The sequence below is a fragment of the Cavia porcellus genome, unplaced genomic scaffold, assembly GCF_034190915.1.
Source record: "Cavia porcellus strain 051 isolate PalLab524CR breed Dunkin Hartley unplaced genomic scaffold, mCavPor4.1 scaffold_22, whole genome shotgun sequence".
In the NCBI taxonomy this organism is placed as follows: Eukaryota; Metazoa; Chordata; class Mammalia; order Rodentia; family Caviidae; genus Cavia; species Cavia porcellus.
The window spans coordinates 25670114-25690000 of NW_026947505.1; the positions used below are offsets into that span (position 1 = coordinate 25670114).

The 19887-nt window shown below is 39.9% G+C and overlaps 1 protein-coding gene across 5 annotated transcripts in view; it reads left to right on the forward strand.

Moving 5' to 3' along the window:
• Positions 1–19014: 19014 nt before the first annotated feature.
• Arid1b (AT-rich interaction domain 1B) overlaps positions 19015–19887 on the forward strand; it is a 417341-nt gene continuing 416468 nt past the window's right edge. For 2 of the 5 annotated variants that reach the window (XM_063232936.1, XM_063232939.1), the window contains exon 1: positions 19019–19887. This exon is cut by the window's right edge and continues 1434 nt beyond it. In XM_063232936.1, coding sequence (XP_063089006.1) covers positions 19492–19887 — 396 coding nt within the window. In that variant the 5' untranslated portion in view covers positions 19019–19491. The other 3 variants (XM_063232938.1, XM_063232940.1, XM_063232937.1) reach the window with 3 other exon arrangements.

The following is a 19887-nucleotide window of genomic DNA, read 5'->3' on the forward strand; positions in this document are numbered from 1 at the left end:
GAGTAATAAATATATTTGCCTTCAAAGAGATGGTAGAAGGAAGTCCCCCTTATTTGCTATATTCAACCTCCCAGGAGACGCTCAGATTTCCGGTTCCCATTTACTATCGGGGACAGGAGAAGGTGGTAAGGGAAGTGGGATGTTTGACTCTAAGCCATACATCAGTAGGTTCACTATTGCTTAGCAGGGAGGCAGGCTGGTTGTTTGGTTTCACAGCGTCCTAAGTTCCAACATGGCGCAGATCTCAGGAGCTGCTGCTGGTTCTAGCCCTGGAAGGGCTGCAGTCTGCCACGTTGCCACCGCTTACCAGGGAGGGGAGGTGCTTGTTTGGCTTCCCCTTGGTTTGGTTTTTGGTTTTTCGAGACAGGGTTTCACTATGCAGTTTAGGCTGGGCTTGAACTCACCATGAAGCCCAGGGTGGCCTCTAACTCACAGTAACCCTCATGCTTCAGCCTCCAAACGCTGGGATTACAGCTGTCTGCCACTAGGTACAGTGAGAAATTTGTGATTTCCCAACCTACAGATTTTGTAGCCTTTGTGCTCTGATCATAATCAAATAACACAAAAGTAAATGAAAATTTCCAATTGTTCAGTGGTGGAGCACTTGCCCTATAGTTTGCTTTTTGGAATGTTTGTTACAAGTATATTGGAATTTATTCTGTCTTCTATGTCTCATAGCTTCTTTTCAATATGTCCATTTTATTATGTATATCACATTACATAAGACATATTTATTTTTCCATTGACTTTTTACATGATGATTTAACAACTCATTGAGCTTTTAATTTGAGTTAATTAGATTTTTATTTCTGCGAATCCAATTTGATTCTATTTCAAATCTGCTTGTTCTCTGTTTACACTGCCCTTTTGGTGGTACTGAAGATTTAATCCAGGGAGTGCTGTGCCACAACCCTGGCCCTTTTTATTTTATTTTTGATGCAGGATCTTGCTGTGTTGCCATGTCCCCCAGGCTAGATTCAAACTTGTAATCTTCCTGCCTCAGCCTCTTGAGTGTTTGGATTACAGGTGTGTGCAGGTGTGTACAGGTAGTTTTACACTTTAAACTATCCATTATTTTATTTTATTTTGAGTCAGGGTCTCATTATTCAGCTCAGGATGGCCTTGAACTCACTATGTATCCCAGGCTGGCCTCAGACTTGTGGTAATCCTCCTGCCTCAGCATCCTGAAGGCTGGGGTTACAGGTGTGCACCAATACATCTGGCTTCATCATTTATACAGTAATGTTCTTACTCTCTTTCAGAGTGTTCAGTTTTGGTAGTGAGCCTTTTGACCCTTTTTTTCTTCATATGATCTGTAACTTTTTATTGTAAGTTCATTTTTAACAGATACAGTCCTTTCAGAGAGATTTGTTCCTTAGTGTAAATTCACATTTAGTTCTCAAGGTTCTCAAAGTTGAGATCAGAGTTCCATGATGGGCATCATTTTGATTTTTCTTTTCTTTTTATTAGCTTATCGAATGGATTCTTACTTTAGAAGGCCAGTATACAATTAGATCCCACCTTGGGCTTAGGGTTTTTTTGTTTTGTTTGCTTGTGTGGTTTTGGTTTTTTGGGGGGGAATATGGTACTGGGGACCAAACAGCGTCACACTTGGCAGGCAGGTACAGTGCTGCCACTGACCATACTCCTGGACCCTGAGGTTTAGGGTTTTAATTTCTTAGAGGAGATGGTTTATTTATCTTAGAGGAGATGCTCCATGCTCAAAGCCCTGAATTCTGAAAGATTTCTAGAGTTTCACCTTACCTTAGCTTCTTTTCATATAATCAACCACTATATATCATACTTATTTTACATGCTGTGTTTTTGTGTTCATATGAGTTAGTACTACAGTTCTTATGCTTTAGGTCGAGGTCTTGTCAGTCCAGCACTAGTGTTCTGGCTTCGGGGAGGTTTTTTCCTTTCATTTTTGATTTTATCTCTACATTCTTTTTTTTTCTCTCTCTCTCTACATTCTTTTTACTATTGCTAAGGATTAAACCTCATATTCAAGCCACGCATTCTACCAGTAAACTACATTCCCAGTTCCTTTGATTATCTACCTTTAAAAATGTAGTTTAAGAGATGGATGCAGTGAGTGACATATGTCTGTAGTCTCAGCTACTTGGGAGGCTGGTGAAATAGGATCTTTTGAGCTCAGATGTTAGAGGTCAGCCTAGGAAACATAGTGAGACCTCATCTCTAAAACAACAACAAAGTCTACAAAATTTGTCTATTAGTAATTTTTGTTATATTTTATCCAAAATATTTATGTTTTTCTTTCAATATTGTGTTCACTTTGTTGCTGAACCAGAGATTGTAGAAAAAGTTTTGATTACATTCATATTTAAATAAATGTTCTCCATTAGGTGTGATTACAGTTGATTCTGAGTTTTTATTAGTCTTACTTTTCATTGTTTGGATTTTATACAATGACTATGTAATGCTTCTGTTATTTGAGATTATAAAACAATCTCAGTTTTGAAGAAAACTTTAATGAAAACTAGGTTAATATATCATATTATCACATAGTTCAGAAAATATTTTGCTTTTAATTACTATGTTTAAGTAGAGGGAGATATCACACAATGTTCTAAACTTACATTAGATTTGACCAGAATGCATTGCAGCGAAATATTACCAATACAGACTCAATGAAGGAAATAAATCTAAGCTAATCTAAAACTTAAGGTGTTTTAAAACATTTTAGTTTCTTCAGGTAAATCCAATAAATTAAATGACAAATGGTATCAATTAGGAAATATCTTATTATAAACAAATAAAAATACATTAGCTTCAGGCTTCTAAATACAAAGGGAAAAGCCCTGTCTGAATATATACTCTTTAATCCTTGTATTTACTAGTTACTGTTAATTCAAGTATCCTTGGGATCTTTGGCCTGATAACTTTCTAATTGTCTGTCTATGATTTAGATTTCCTAAGACCCTAGTTTTTGGTTTTGGTGGATTTTTTGGAAGGGTGTGGAACTGTTTGTTTTCTTTCTTTCTTTTAGTTTTTGTTTCTGATTTATAAATTTTTTATTTATTTTCTATTTTTTTGAGAATGAGTGTCTCTATATAGTCCAGGCTGGTCTTGAGCTTACTTTGTAGCCCAGGCTGGTCTTGAATTTACAACAACCCTCCTGCCTCAATCTTTAAAGTACTGGGATTACAGCTGCGTGCCACCACACTAGACTTGTTTTTGTTTTCAAACAAGAAGAGTCTTGCCTTATAGTTTATAGCCCAGACTGATTGTGAACCCATGGTGATCTTCCTGCTTCAGCTTCCCTGGTGCTGGGGAAGGTGTGTGCCATGCTGCTTAGTCATTTTCTTTTAGAAAGAAAAGATAGTGAAGGAAAGTGAGCAAGGAGGGAAGGAGGGAAAAATAAAGCTTAATAAAGTCTGAACAAAAGTATATTTCATACTTGTTCTTCATACCTGGCATTTCACATTCCAAATTATTTAGTCCCTAGCTGAAAGGAATAAGAAAATTCTTCAGAACTACAGGACCAAATTGAGCCCAGGCAGTGGAGGCAAGCGCAGCAGGGCAGGCTTTGCCAGAGTGTGGAGTGCATGGCCTCAGGTCACAGGAATTCCCTGGAAGGTAAACTAGCTGGAGATGTCTCCAAAGTAGCTGAAGATGCTTGGAGCAAGGCATGTGCAATCCCAGGTTTTCCAGTTGGTGGTTGCATATCCTTTCCTAAGTTATTTTACTTTGTATTGTTCAGTGTGCTTATCTGTAAAAAAGAGATATTACCCAGTTCATAGGCTCCTCATGAAGATCAAGTGGGATGGTGTGTATAGATCCCATTGCACCGTCGTACCATGCCCCATCAAGTAAGCATGCACTTCCTGGGAGCTGTTTTACAGTTACTGAAGCACTGATGGTAACATGTGGGTATGGGGAGTGTTCAACAAAGAGGGAGTTAATATTTGACAATCTAGGCAGGCAGGCAGCACCAGTTGCACTTGGCAGCAGGTAGAGAGGTCACAGGAATGAACGAATCAAGAGTTGAGGGACCAGATAGTTTCCCAGCAGAAGGCAGACAGATAAAACTGACCTCCTGTAAGAGCAAAGAAAAGCCCTAGGCTCAGAAAGATAGAATGGCATGGAGAGTCAATGGCTGGAACTCAACCCTAAGAAACAAGACGGGACAGGTTTAGCAAAACTGCTGGGCAAAGTCAGAATTTCTGCCACAAGGTGTAGAATAGCGATGGAAAAGTATTAGTGCAAGAAATGGATTGTTGTCCAGTCTCAAAGAATCTGGTTGTGGCTTTTGACATCCACCACATGGTACCCTACCCAACCCCAGTATCTGATTTTGGTCCTTGATCCAAAGTAGGGAAACATACTGGTGAAGATTAATGCATGTTTTTGTTTTAGCTTTACATACTAATTTTGAAGGTATACTATATTTACATGACTAAAAATTCAAAACTACATAGAAAGGTATATGTGGGATATCTTACTTTCATTTCCATTCTATTCTCTTCTGTGCTGTACAGATAATCACCTCTAGCAGACACTGACCCTTTGATTTTTATTTTTACAAGTTATATATTCTTATTCCCTGTCTGTTACACAAATACAGTGTACCTCATGTGCTTTGTTGTTGTTGTTTTTTAACGTGACATTGTGTCTTATAGATTCCTCCATACCAAAGACAGTAAGTTTTTGTTCTATTTTATAATTGTATAATACGTCTCCTTATGGATATCTTATAGTTATTTTGAACAAGATCTCTATTGCTGAACACTTGCGTGGTTTCCAATCTTTTGCAGTTATAAACAATGTCACAAGACAGCCCCCTGAACATATGCCATTTTATACTTTTTTGTTTGTTTGTTTGTTTTCTGTCTTGTGTTTGAGACAGAGTCTCACTAATTACATCAGGTTGGTCTTGATCTCATCATGTAACCTTGGCTGGCCTCAAACCCAAGGTATAGTGAGATAAAAGCATCAAAATAGAGTGTTTGTTTCAAAGTATAGGTTCATTGGTGATTTTATTAGCTATTCTACCAAATCTCTCAAAAAAAAAAAAAAAAAAAAAGCTAACCCATCTCTCATTCTTACTAGCAGTATTTGAGATTCCTGTGTCCCACATTCTCACCAACAGAGGGTGTCAAACTTTTGGATTGCCATCAGCCTGGTAGGAGTGTTATAATTTTGAAGTCTAACAAAAAGCAAATTGTATTTGAAAAGCTTCCAATAAATGCTTTATTACTGGAACAGTGCTTGTTCTTTCTTTTTTTCCCCCTTTTTTCCTTTAAAAAGGCAAACACCACAGCCCCATCTACTTTAGTAGTAGTTATGTAGTAGTAGATTAGTTATGTATCCTTAAATTTAAATCATTCTGGATATAAAAAATTTGGCTGGTGTAGATAAGAAAGTCATGAGCCTGCCTGGAAAGATGTGGAAATTAAAGTTACGACTAATGTCTTTGATTCTGAAACCCATCTGGTCTTCCGTGTTCCCTTGGGTCTTCCTGGCTCCTGGCTACCATGCTGCCTGTGGTGACCCCAGGTGGAGCTCCTGGCTTTGACTGAACAACATCTCCCTGGCCATGGTCTTATCCAAAGTAGTCTCCTCACACACTTTTACCTGTATTGATGCAAGCGAAAGAATTGTTAAAGACTTGTGTGAAGTACAATTAGCAGACTAACAGCAGAGGCCTCATATCTGAATGGCTCACATCTGATGAAGCGTGGCCCATATTATTTTCAATAAACAACTCCTTCCTCATCCTTCTCTTTGTCCTTCTTCCTTCTCTCCTTTTCCTTCTTGTAGTGCTGAGGCTTGAATATAGGAGCTGTGCACTGAGCTACATCCCCACCCCCTTAACTCAATTTTTAACTTTATTTTTTACTTTGAGACATTGCCTCATAAAGTCACTGAGTTGCCCAAGGCTGGGCTTGAATTTGCAGTCTTTCTGCTTCAGTCTCCTAGAGTGCTAGGATTACTGGTGTGTTCCATTTCACCTGGCTTCACTGTGGAATTTTCATATGGCAGCTTCATACACATTTTCCTCAAGACTTTAAAATTTAAGATTTTTCAAAACTAGTAATGCATTAGAATTTGACATAGCATACAACATCAAGACTGCATGTGATATAACAGCACCTTATATTTGAATGAAGAAAAGATGTTAAGCCAAAGCTTGAGAGCATGAGAAAATACATCTCAACTCAGCTGAATCCTAACCTATTTTTACACAATTGTGCTAATATTTTACTTCTCGATAATATAAAAAATATCTAATAATTTTAATGACCTTGAGTTCTTTGGAGACACAGTGAGAAAGCGTCTGCCACAGTACACTTTCCTTATAGTGCCTTCAAACAGAATCTTGTCTTTAGGGTGGCAACAAAGCCTTTTTGCATCGCAGTTGTAACTTAGATGTGTGCTCCTCTTCACAGAAATCTCATAGCCCCCATGTAGTTCCCTATATTATTGATGGCTAGAAGTCATTAAAGAATCTGTGGCAGCTGTTTCTAGGTCTTTGACCCTCATTTCATGGAGCAGAGAATTTTTCTTTCAGATGGTCCCAAGGCAAAATCCTGCATTTTGTGAAGTAGGGATCCTGAGGAGATTCTCTAACTGGGAAGCAGAGGGCTGGTGCTCCCCTACTGTGGGGAAGTGGTCACAGTTACCTCAGGTTCTTGCCCCAACACAGACCAGCATGATTTGGGTTCAGATGAACAGAGCGGCTTGCACTTGTCTTACAAAAATATAGCTCTATAAATTGATTTTCTGAAATTGATGCCAAGGTCATGATGTGAAGAGGATTCTACTCAGTTGTCCTAGAATCGTGGACTAGGAAGGACACATTCTTATGCACAGGGAGCTTGTGGTTGCTCAGGAAGTATCAGAGAAGCTCAGATACACCAGTCACATCAATATCACACTTAGGAAAGAGATGTTGGCATATTATTACTCTGATTTATTTCACAGGCCATTCAGATATCAGGGAATCAGGCCGTACATAGGAAATATACAAATATAGGGTACCCTCCAGGGCATGCATTCCAGGGGTAAAATACAAATATTCACAAATATTTACAGTATCATATGATACGGACTAAAACAATGATGTCTATAGTGGTTTCCTATTTCACTAGAGGTATGAAATAGATCAGAAAGCTTTGCAGAGGTGTTGGAGTTGATAGTTTTTTGTTTTTTACCAAGCAGTGGGAAGGGCTAGAAAACAACAATGTCAGAATATTGAGGAAGGAGAGAACTTGATGAGGTGAAGAATCAGAAGTGGGCTCTTTAGGAACCACTTCTCAGAGAGGGTGAGTTGTGAACTAGATTTGGAGGAAGGGGTTGGACGTTGAGGGAAGTGACATGAGCAGAGCCACAGAGAGAAGAACCAGCTAAAATGGATCAGGGCAGACAGGACAGTTGCCGAGGAGCTCCGTGGTGAGCCAGTGACCCCAGGAAGTGAGCCTGAAAGAGAAAGAGCAGGGAGTGCCTCGGGGTCAAGGGTTGGTGGCAGGGGACAGGAAGTAGGCGAAGGAAAAGGCAAAAGTATAGAAAATATAGGTCTTGGAAAAGTTACGGGGAGAGAGAAGTACTTCCGAGACTCCAAGAATCATCAGCTGCCCAACTGGTCCATTCACCTGGGACAGATAAGCAAATCGAAGGCTGTACTAGTAGTTGCTTATTTCAAAGACTGTCATGTGTCCTTTAAGCTCCCTGTCCTACCCTACCCTTAAATCTCTTATGCATTTGGCATTTTGAAGGGTCCTGATATTCTAAATAGACCTCCCACTCCAGATTTAGTAAACTAGAATTATAGAACAGCATGATCCAGGTATCTATATATATAATTTCCAAAAGATGTGAAACTGAAGAATGCCAAGAAGAGACAAAAGGGTTTTCCTAGAGGAAGGTCACTAGAAATCAAAGATGGAAAAATTTTCAGGGGTCAGAAAAGTTAGAAATAATAATATAGCAATTATGAGAAAATGGAGGTAGGCAGACCTATTGTTCAAGGAATTTGCCCATAGTTCATCAGAAAAAAAAGAGGTTATTAATTGGAAGAGGTAAATAGTCTTCTTCATCTTTTACAGTTTTAACATTGAGCCTAATATTTCTACCACTTCTGTGAATTATCTCACATTACTAAGGGAGCCTAGGCTACTTAAGGGTAAGTGTATCAAAGGGTGAATTACAGTGTGCAACATTATTTCCTTTAGACGCAATGTGTCCAGTAACAGCTCTGGCTGTATCAGTTATTCTAGTCTCCTCCGCCTCCTTTGATCCCTCCTTCTCTTCTTTTTTTTCCTTCCTTTCCTTTTCACTTTCCCTTTTCCTTGTGGCACCTGCATTGGGTAAGGTACAGTTACACCCTCCAGGCACCCTCCAAACCTTGTCACTGCAGCCAGAGGGATCTAAGAGGCCCCACACCACAAGTTATGGGCTCCAGAGAATTAAGGTTTGCAGCTTAATTCTCTTTTCCATACAGGATGCACAGTGTTTAATTATCACCTCTAAGTCAAACATGTTGTACATCATCCACTGTCCTGGGTAGCCACAGAATTGTAGGCTTATCTTGGGCCTTCCTAGAAAAGAGCCTTCATATTTTCTTAGTGCCTATCTTCATCTGCCAAAAGTCAATTGCAACATAGTGGTGACAAACTCCAGGATCCCAGCCGTTAGAACTGGGTTCAGAATCCCAAAAACTCAGCTATTTGGGTGGAAAGCAATAGCTCCCTCTCCTCAAATTTTTTAAATATTGGAGCTCGAATCTAGACTATACTTAGCTATATCCCAGACCCCTTTTTATTAAAAAAAAGTTTTTTTAGAAACAGGATCTTATTAGCTCACTAAATTGCCCAGCCTGGGCTTGAATTTGTAATTCTCCTGCCTTTCAGAAAAATGGGATTACAGCTACACACAAACATACCCAGCTGAAATGCTCTCCTTGTCTACCTTTGATCAGTTAACATCTAGGCTGGTTCTGCAGTGATGCTGCACAGTAGGTGGAATTTGTCCCCAGCATCGCAGGTTCCCCATTTACTGCAGACCCTCTTGCTTCATCTCCTCTTCTCTTGGGTGTTCATACATTCTCTCTTCTTTTCTTCTGCATTAAAGTAGGCCTTTAGGAAAGGACCTGAGATCAATTCATAATAAGGTATAAACAACTGATAAAAGTTCAAGGTATTACTTGTCCCAAACAAACTTAGATTTTGACAGGTCTCAAGGCTTTTACAGTAAGAAACATATTCATAAATCTTTAGTAGGGAAATTCTAATCACATAGCAGGAAAACTGGAGTTGAGTAAGGTATATCCAATTTCCTAAAATCATGCCACAGACAAATATTGTATTCAGATATTCAATCTCTCTTTGTCTCTCCCTCCTTACCTATTTAATCCTAGGCAATATGTTAAATGTCTTACGGTCTCTCATTTAACTCTTACCCTCTTTGTGTCCTTAATCTCATATGAAGTGATGCTATTTAGTGACATGTACACCCTGATATGCAGCAAGGTCAAACCAGTTGTCAAACTTGTAGAGCCTGTAATGGAAAGCTGGTTATGAATCCATCCTCTGTAGGTTATGAGTCCCTGGTGGTAAGGTAATACTGTCTTCTAATTGTAGGAAACAGTTTTCCTGCTTGCCTCTTGACGTTTAAGGAACATACAGAGCTTTAAGAGCATATTTTTCATAAAGTATCTTTAAATGTCTCTTTTTTAAAATTATCTTTATTTTTCTCTGAACTCCCCAGAGTTTGTATATGTCATCCTTAGTATGTTTTCCAAATCAAAATAGTGTCCTGGTCTATTTTTACTTTTCAACCTATACAGAATATAAACAAAAATATGGTGAAAAGTTAGTGAGATTATAAAACGAGTTCACTTGAAATAATCCATGGGATTTTCTATTTGTGTTGTTGGTCTGGTTTCAAAAACCACAGATCTTTTATTATGCTTTAGAAAAGGGTAACTATTTTGCATTGTTTTTCTTGGGGTCAGTGGGAAACCAATGTCTTGGAATCAGCACTAATGATTATCTTGTTTATAAACAAATGCCATGCTACACTAGTATACACAAAGGTTTATTGTGATGTGCCCAAGCACTAAATATGCTGAAAGTACTCTGCAATACTCTCTACAGTTAAAAGATCTCATGGACACATGGTCCTTTAACAAGAATAGTGAAAAATTTACCTGGAGAGGAAGACAGGAAATTATACAATCTCTGAGAACAGTAGCCTTTTGAACATAACTTATAAATTATGTTATCATAATAGGTAGATCTAACTTTTAAAAAGCCCATATACAGTTTAAGTAAAGAGCAAAAACAAACACAAGAGGTTAAAAATACTGCTTTTGGGCTAGGGATATAGCTCAGAGGCATAAGCACCTTCCCGGCAGGTGTGAGGTCCTGAGTTGATTCCTCACACCAAATATCTGATTATTATTATTATTATTATTATTATTATTATTATTATTATACCAGGAGTCAAACTCACAACCTCACGCTCACCCGGCAGGTGCTGTGCTGCTGAGCTATATTCCCAGCCCTTGCTTTTATTTGAAATGAGCAGTCCCACAGAAAATCATTGTTGCTTAAGCTACATCAGTCCCTGAAAAGAAACGATGAACTTTAAAACACATTACTTGTATGTTTGTGCTCAGTCACAAATTTCTCTAGAAATTTTGGGTTTTGAGTGTAGAAGAAGATATAAGAGGACACAGATTTTGTCTTTGAGGATAATCCAGTTAAGCAATGGAAGATCCTTAGTAAACTAAAAATAGATATAAAATACAGTACTTGGGCTGGAGATGTAGTGCAGTGGTGGTTTTTCCCTGGCATGCACAGAAGCTCAATCTCCAGTACCACACACACAAAAAACAAAAAACAAAACAAAAACAAAACTTCTGGTGTGCCAGGCACTGTGTTCAGAAATTTGCAGTAATTATTTAATCCAGTCATCCACACTCCTATGGAGTAGACAGTATTATTCTCTGCATGTTATGTGGCGGGAAAACCAAGGTTTGAGGGTCACTTCACTCTCTAAGTGAGGATGTGAGGATTGCAGTGTATGAGAAACCATAATGCACTGAATCAGTTAGGGTTAGTTGTTTAGTTTCCTATTGAAAAAAGAAGAAACAAAACAAAACAACAAACACCCCCCACCGCCCCAAAAAACAAAGCTAAAAACTTGTTAGCATAAACAAATAGTTTACTTTTCTCTCTCATACATGAAGTCAATGAATAGACATAACTGAGTGGCCTGATGCACTACCTAAGCCTGTAAGAACCCTTACCTTGGAGGGAATCTGGGAAATGTATTTTTAAAAATTTTTTTAAATTTTAAAAAATTGTAGGCAGTTATGTGCTCATTAAAACTTGGGGTTTCCATTACTAAAGAACAGATTTTTGGCTAGGCACCCTGCTTTTGTGCTGTGTGGAAAGTGCTGAACACAGCATAGATGTAGTAAATGTCCAGTAATAAAAGTTACAAAGCCTAGAGCAGCCTCAAAGCAGCTTGGTTCACTGATTAAACACAACTATTTTTGTCTGTCACTGTGGCTAAATAGGGAAGCAAGTAAGAGGCAAATGCTAGATGCTCCAAACACTGTAGGGTGGGGCATCTACTCCCAGGGCTTGCCTCTCCTCTTCCCCAGATATGTGAGGTGGCTTGCCCTAAGGTTTCACATCTGTGGAAGATGACAGCAAGCCAAGTCATGATGTAAAATAAAGATACTATCCAGTCCTGGGCATTTCCTAACCGGGCTTCTGCTTTCTTCTTGTGCCCCTTTTCAGGGACTGTATAAGAGCTCTGGCCTCTTACAAAAGGATAGACAAGCAATCGTACTGCACAAAGGTCACTTACATCAACAACAACAAGCAAGATGCCTCTGGTGCTGTGCAAACTGGCACTCCATTGAAGGGTGACTTGTAGCAACTCATGGTTACGTATCTGATGGGGGGTTCATGCTTTCTGAAAGTTTTTCTAGGATCATCTCTGCAGTAGTTTGGATCATCAGTCTTTCTCTGTCTCCTACCATATGTTAAAGACTTGGTCCCCAATCTGGTGCTATTGGGGGCAGGTGAAACTTTGAGAGGTGGGGCTTAGTGGGAAGTCTTTAGGTCATTGTGGATATGACTTTGAAGGGTGTAGAGGAGCCTCCATTCTCTCTTTTGCTCTTCGGCCATGCATTGAGGAGCTTTACTTTGCCAGATGCTGCTACCATGATTTGCTGCCCCACCAAAGCCCCCAAAGCAAGACAGTTAACTGACTGTAGACTGAAACCTCCAAAATTCTGAGCCAACATGAACCTTTTCACTTTTGTGAAAGTTTGTTAGTCCTGGTATTTTTTTTTATAGCAATGGAAAGCTGACAATTTCAATCTCATAAATTCCTACACAGGGCAGATGACACTCAGGCTTCCAAAACAAAACAAAACAAAACAAAACAAAACAAGCCAGTATTGTATAGATTTCAGGAGCTGCCCTCAACTTCCTAACCCACTAGCTTCCTTTGCATCTTATCAGAGCACTGTGGGGTGAGAAAAGAAAACTGAGTAGGAGAAAGGAATATGGTGGAACCTCCTAAATGGTGGGTTGAAAGCTGGATTTTCCAGCTGCTTTATACATTGGTTTGGGCCAGAAAGGGGTGGAGAAGAAAAAGAAGTGACAGATGAGACCTTGATCCTTCCATTTATCACCTCTTCATCTAATCAACTCCCCAAAACTTCTGGGTAATTTCCTCACTGATTCTCAGGAAGAGAGAAAGCATACATTTTGCTTTATGAAAACAGCAGATGATATGTCATCCTCCAGTGGACTCAGTCTTATACTAGGACTCAGTGAGCAGCAAACAAGGCTCAAACTAAACCACAGCCCCCATCTATCTCCTTGGCCTGGAGCAGTGAACAACCTGTATATCCTTGAGTGGCCAACTCTTTGGTGTTGGTTCACTTAGCCCCATCCCTTTGATTTCTTTCACTCTATCCAACTCCATTTTTCATCTCTCACTTGGACTATGCCTGATTGTAACAGATAATTAAGACAATCATTAACTAAGAGGTCTAAATTTTGACGTTGGTGGTGTTACCAGGTAAGTCTATGTCTATATATTTAGTCCTACAGTTATGACTAGATTTTTTTTTTTTTTTTTTTTTTTTGGTATTGGGGGATTGAACTCATGGCCTTGCACTTACTAGGCAAGTGCTTGAGCTGCTGAGCTAAATTCCTGGTCCCTGGTTATGACTAGATTAAAACACGCTCATCATTGTTTGTCTTCTTATCTTTGTGATCTATTACCAGGCCATATTGCCTCTAGGGCCATATGAATTAATTTAAAAATAAATCTTAAGAGTCATTCTGTGAAAATCACATTTGTTTTGCATTGTATTTTAGAGGCCAATTATATCACATCTAGTCTTTAAAAAAAAAGTAAACATTAAAATAAACTAGTTTGTAGATCTGCTTTTCACTACTGGGGATTTAAACCAGGGACACAGTCTCTGAGCACATCCCCAGCCCTGTTTTTATATTTTGAGATAGGATCTCACCAAGTTGCCCACACTACTTCAAATTTGTGATCCTCATGCCTCAGCCCCTGAAGTAGCTGGGATTACATACATATGCCTCAGTACCCAATTTGTTTCTTAATATACTGGGGGGTCTCACAGTAGATTTGATTAGAATGAGCGTAGTAGCCCTCCTTGGCCCAAGGCCTGAACCTGCACTTCTGGGACCTCACCCCCAGTCTGATGCCCATCACTCTTCCTCTGTGTCTAGCATGCTGAATTTCAAACAGCCAGTGTGTTCATACCCTAACGCAGATCTGATGTCAGACCCTGCTAAAATGTTAGTTACTCTGCTTCTCTTACTGCTATTGGAACAGAAACTCCAATTGAATCAGGTCTGCCATGCCTAGTTTATATACTCCATATTACTCTTCAGCATCACTGGCCTCCTGCTCTCTATGTCTCTCTCCCTTCTTTTCTTGGTTTTCTTTTTCTTTTTTTTTTTTTTTTTTTGACACAAAGTCTCACTATGTAGTTCAGGCTAGCCTTAAACTATGTAGCTGAGTCAACCTTGAACTCACAGGGATCCTTATGCCTCAGCCTCCCAAGTGCTAGGATTATAGGCATGTTCCACCATGCCCAATTTGTCCTTGTTTTTTGGTGTTCAACCCAAACCACAACTTTGGGGGTGGTGGAGAAATCCTTCCCTTGGCACTCAGACTTGTTCAGGCTCTGTATTTCCTTCCTAGAGCCCAATAGCTTTCCTTCAATACTTATTATACTTAGCAGTTATGCATTAATTGAAGTCATTTGATTAATGTTTAGCAGGTATTCAATTCAGTAAATTCTTATTTAAAAAATTTTTCTTTAATCATCCATTGTGGTAGCTGCAGGACCTAGCACAGGGCCAGTGTAAGTAGATACTTGGCAATCATTTTCTGAATGAAGGGAGCTGAACCATTCATGGGCCTCACAAAAGGGTCACCTGCATACCATAGAGAAGCACAGCTTAAGAGGAATCGTCAGAGGGTAAGAGATGCTGGGGAAAGGTCCTTGAATTTGTCTTATGGTAACACATTAAAAGCCAAGACATTTCATTATACTAGGCACAGGAAAAGAAACCCACTACATTTAATAATAAGTATTTCTAGGGGAATGTGTTAATAAGCAAATTGTCCAATGAAATTGTCATTTTCTATAAGAAAAGCATATAATCAACTCCTTTGACTCTTACCATAACAATTGGATAACTTAGTAATTTCCCCTTAAAGGTGCTCATTGACTCATGAGGAATTATGGACAAAGCAATTGAATATGAGAATAGAATAAAAATCAGGAATATATCCATTAATGCACGAGTTGCTGTTTAGAATTTATTGTACTTTAAATACACTTTTTGTTGTTGAGACAGGCAGTTCAGGCTGTTCTTGAACTTACTGTGTAGACCAGTTTAGCCTTGAGCTTGCAGCAATATTCCTGTCTCCACCTCTTGAGTACTGGGATTACAGATGAAATGTAGCTTTATTTTTAAAGTGTATATGCACTAGGGAGCAATTAGGTCTGTAAGAGGTCTTTATAAGTCATCAAAATTTTCTTAAAAAATTTGAGGTGATCAGACTTCCAAATTACATGTATGATTATTATCAATTATCTTGAATGTTTACTAGCCAAGTTCATTTTTGAGGGACTAAAATGTAGTTATCTATAAAGTACTTTTACCCAAGTAGCGGGTTATCAATGATAGGACGTTACATATTGCAGGAGCAAATACTGAAAAGCACCTACTAGTGATTTGCTATGACAAAATGAATGACAATGGAAATGAAAAAAATGCCACTGAACACACATCTGAAAGTTATAAACTGCAGTGTAATATTTATTATATTTCAAAACATGAACAGACCATAAAAGTACAATGCTTTGAAATGTAAAAAGTGTTTTCTTCATTTATTTCACAGCTGTTACTGTTTCTAGGGGCACTGGAGATAAAGTGTAGTGGCCTGATAAGTTAAAGTTTGTGGAAGTCCAGCTTCCACAGAGACAGGTCCATGGTGTCAAGTCACAGACAGGTAGACTGAAACGTTATGGTCACGTGACCACTGATGGCAACAAATAAGGCACAGTTGTGGTAAGTGCTGTTGGGAAGGAAAGCAGAGCTCTCTTCATTACTGGCCAAATCCTCCATGACATCAAAGGACAGACTTTGGTGTGTTTTAGTGAAATTGTTCATGGTTTATGTCCTTTATTAAGGACAAGACTAAACAGCATTTTTTTCAGGACATAGCACAAAGTACAGATCCTAGGTAAATATGTTGAATGGTAGTTTACCCCTATACAGTTTTATCTTCATTATACATTCTCTTAGTAAAGTAGAATATAATTTCACATGGTTCCACATTTACTTAACTTATTCTTACCTACTTTTCCTTTTCCAGATCCTAATTGGTTTGCATTCTGAATTTAAGGGTCAGTGAATAATTTACATAGTTGCTTCAAATTAAATGCTGTATCCCATATCTTGCACTGACTCAGAGTTATTCACTGCTAACATCTAAATCAGAGAAGTGAAAAGGACAATTGTTTAGTGCTTTTTTAAGTCCCTGACCAAGATCAGTAGGGAAATCCCATTAGCTCCATTCATCGCATTTCTCATAAATCTAAAAGGAAAGCAAGTATTCAAAGCCTTATTCTTTAATAGTTCTTATTTGTAAAACCTTGACAAGGCTTTATTCTAAATTGCTTCCAAATTACATAAAGAATACTGAGAAATATGATGGGCAGTGAATCGTGATAGCTTCAGTCATCGAGTAAATAAGTAGAATAGTAAAAGAGGCTAATCTGAAAGCAAACAGTATGATGGGCCACGAAGAGGCAAAAAGAACAGAACTGTGGAATTCTTAAACTGCCATCTGGCTCAATTCTCTTTCAATGGGCAAGTTGAAGAGTCTTTTATTCAGTGCCCTAAAACTCACTCAAAAGGAGCAGTATTTGAATATTAATATTTCCATATAGTAGGGAAAAAAGAAAGAAAACCTTTTGTAACCAAAAGGGAATGTTTAACAAAATACTGCGTAATCCTCTGGCTATACAAGAAGGCATGGGGAGTACCCTGTGGGTGGGAGGTTTGCTTCTGATGCTGAGTGGCCAAGGCTGTCCCTTAGGCCTGTATCTCCACGTCTTCCTTGTGGTTAGAACAACTTATTAAAGTTGTCATTGCGGTTTAAAATTTAGGCAAGAGGTGTAAAAGTAAGGAACTGATTAGAACAATGATTTCTATTACCTTATTTTATCAAAACAAAACAGTAAGATGAACAGTCATACAGGATAATTGAAGCAAGAGACCCAATAAAAAATTTAACAGATAGTTGAAATTGTTTTTGTGAAATGTGAGCTTATTTTGTCACTTTGGAGCAGATCCCTGACAATTGCCATTTTGTTTGAGCCCTGGATTTTTAAATGACACTGAAGCTTTTTCTCTTTTCTGAGAAAGTGTGTTTGAAAAGTTCAATATGAGTTCACTATTTTATCTTTAGCAAAGATACTTTTAAAAAGTATCTTAGCATTCCCAGTGGTTTAAAAGACAAAACCAAGTCCTGCTGGCTTTGTGTTGTGCTTCTCTCACAGGCAGCAGTGCCTTCTGTCTGCTTCAGGGTGTGGCATCTGCCATCGGGGAGAAAAAACTGGCATGTGTCGCCTTTTATAGCAGACTGATTTCATTGTACTAGGGGCCTCTATTTATTGCCTCCTGGTTCCAATCTTCTACTTGACTTGCTGAACCAAATGGAATTAAAAGACTTTCCATCTTATACTTATTTTTTCTTTTAGTTTCATGGTTTTCTGACATGAAGAATATTTGTAAGCAAAGGGTCTGAGCTAAACTTAGTGCCTCATTTTCTCATTTAGGATTAGTTGTGAAAATAAGTCACAACATATGGCTATACTTGTAGGAATTGACTTTGATGTATTTTATCAACTTAAAAATACATTTTTATGACTGTACATACATAGTTGGTTATAAACGTCTAGAAGCATTAATATGTAATTTATTTTAGAATAGTACTGTACATAGACATGTAAAACGTATTTATATTTGCATATGAAAAACTTTAAAAATTCAATTTATGGGGTACACCACGCATAATCAGTATATATTTGAATATATAAAGAGAGAAAATCCAGGAGAAAATGTCAAAAAGGGACACTAATAAAGATATGTTATTCTGTTGGCAAAAACTGATGACTTGGCATGAATTAATCTTAGGTTTTGTTATTTTCTCCTACACATGATGATATACCTCGTTTTCCAGTTGTATGCAACAACTTGCATTGTTTCTACACTCTATGAGGACCTTTGGGTGTGCACCTGATTCCCCCTCCCCAATTAGTCACTGGTTTTATTTTCTCCCTTTCCAATCTATCGCTTTCTATTTAGTCTTGTGACATACCTGCATTCCATCTAGCAAAGAAACAACCACTGCAACTGAAATAAACTATTTTTTAGAAAAAAGATGAAGAATTAAATAATTTTGGAAAATGATACCATTCTCAATCTTCTCTATAATTTCTGCCAGTGTGTCCTGGTTTTAAATGCTTCCTCTCGATGACAACTGAGTCCACAATAGTACAATACAGCTATTGCTTAGATTAAGAAGATGTGCTGTCAAAGCCATCTAAAATTTTAGTAGGTGATTAAACTCATAATAATATAGATGTTTAAAACATACTGATAGTTTTTTAAAAAGAAAAAGTATGGAATATATCTGCTTTAGGATTAGATTCAACTGTTTCACATTATTATTGATCTCTGTTAAATACAATGTCTGTTTACTTTGGTTTTGTTTCACATTACTTAGCCCTGAACTCATGTTGAGGGTTACTGCACACATTAACCTCTGAAATCCGATGAAAAAGTGTCATTTAGATTTATGATAATAGGGGACAAACTTCAGCAGTCCCTATTCTGGCACCAATGGTTACATTGTTCATTTGAAAGTTTGACCATAACTTGCCACTTCACTTATTTTCGAGAAGAAAACGATGTTTACTGTTGGAAAAATACTCCTTTGAGAATACTATGGAGGCTACTATTCAAGGTGCCCTAAAAAGGAATTATATAAACATTGTCTTTGGGGCCACCATAGTAAATAATAAACACTTATAGAGTACCTGCTGTGTTCAGGGCAGAGCACTCTGAATGTAGCTAACCTTCACTTAAGTCTTTCCTAATTTTGCAGTTGGAAGTTGTGGGAATTACCCTGATGGCTCGAAATCAAAGCAGAGAGGCCCACGTTCTGAAGGAATTACATAACTCCAGGGAGAGACTGTGTTTTTACACAGATTGCCTCAATATCCCCCCCCCCCCCCGGGCTCCCTGCCACTTTAGAGGCCAACAGACAACTTTGTTCCCCAGCCCTTCTACCCCTTTTGTCTGATCTTGACTCATTTTCCACCTTGTATCGCTCCTTTTAGACTTGAAAACAAACAGGCCAACGCCGGGTTGGCAAGGAGACGGCAGCGCGAAGGGACAGCGCAGCCGGCGGCCGCGACACGCCGCCGTCTAGGGCCTGCTGCCCGGCCCGTGGGCCCACGAGGCTGCGCCGGCGCCCCGGGCCGAGTCCAGTCCGCGTTTTGCAAGTGCGCAAGAGTCATCAGCGAGAAGTGGATAATAGTTGCTCCGGCTCGCACGGCTCCCTCTCATGCCTTGCTGGGCCCGATAGGCTCAGCCAGTCGTGTATTTACCCATATCCGGGTTAGAGAGGAAAAGAGAAAAAAGTTTCATTTAAACCTGAACCAAAAACTTTCACCATGAAAGCACACAGCGGGAGCAGGCCCAGACCGTAAGGCGTGCCCCCGGCGCGGCTCTCGCGGGCCTGCGGAGGGGGAGGGGGTCGGCGCTTCCCGGAGGGCCGCGTGGATGCGCACAGGAGGGGCCGCGCACTAAAAAAAAGTGGGGGTATTGTTTCCCCCCGGCCCCCGCCCGGCCGCGCCACGCCGCGGTGGCGATCATGGCTGCGCGGGCAGCAGCGGCGGCGGCTGCGCGGGCGCGGGCAGGCAGCGGCGAGCGGCGGGCGCCCCCCGGGCCGCGGCCGGTGCCCGGGCCCCGGGACCTAGAGGCGGGGGCGCGCGGCGCGGCGGCGACTGCAACAGCGGCGGCAGCGGCTCCGGGACCCATGCTGGGGGGCGGCGACGGCCCGAATAATGTGCACCACCACCCCCTGCTCCCCCGTCACGAACTGAACATGGCCCATAGCGCTAGCGCCGCGGCTGTCGCCGCCGCCGCCAGTACGAACAGCGCCAAAAGCGGCGGCTCCGAGGCGGCTCTCAAGGAGGGTGGAAGCGCCGCCGCGCTGTCCTCTTCCTCCGCGGTGGCGGTGGCGGTGGCGGCGGCGTCCGCGTCCTCT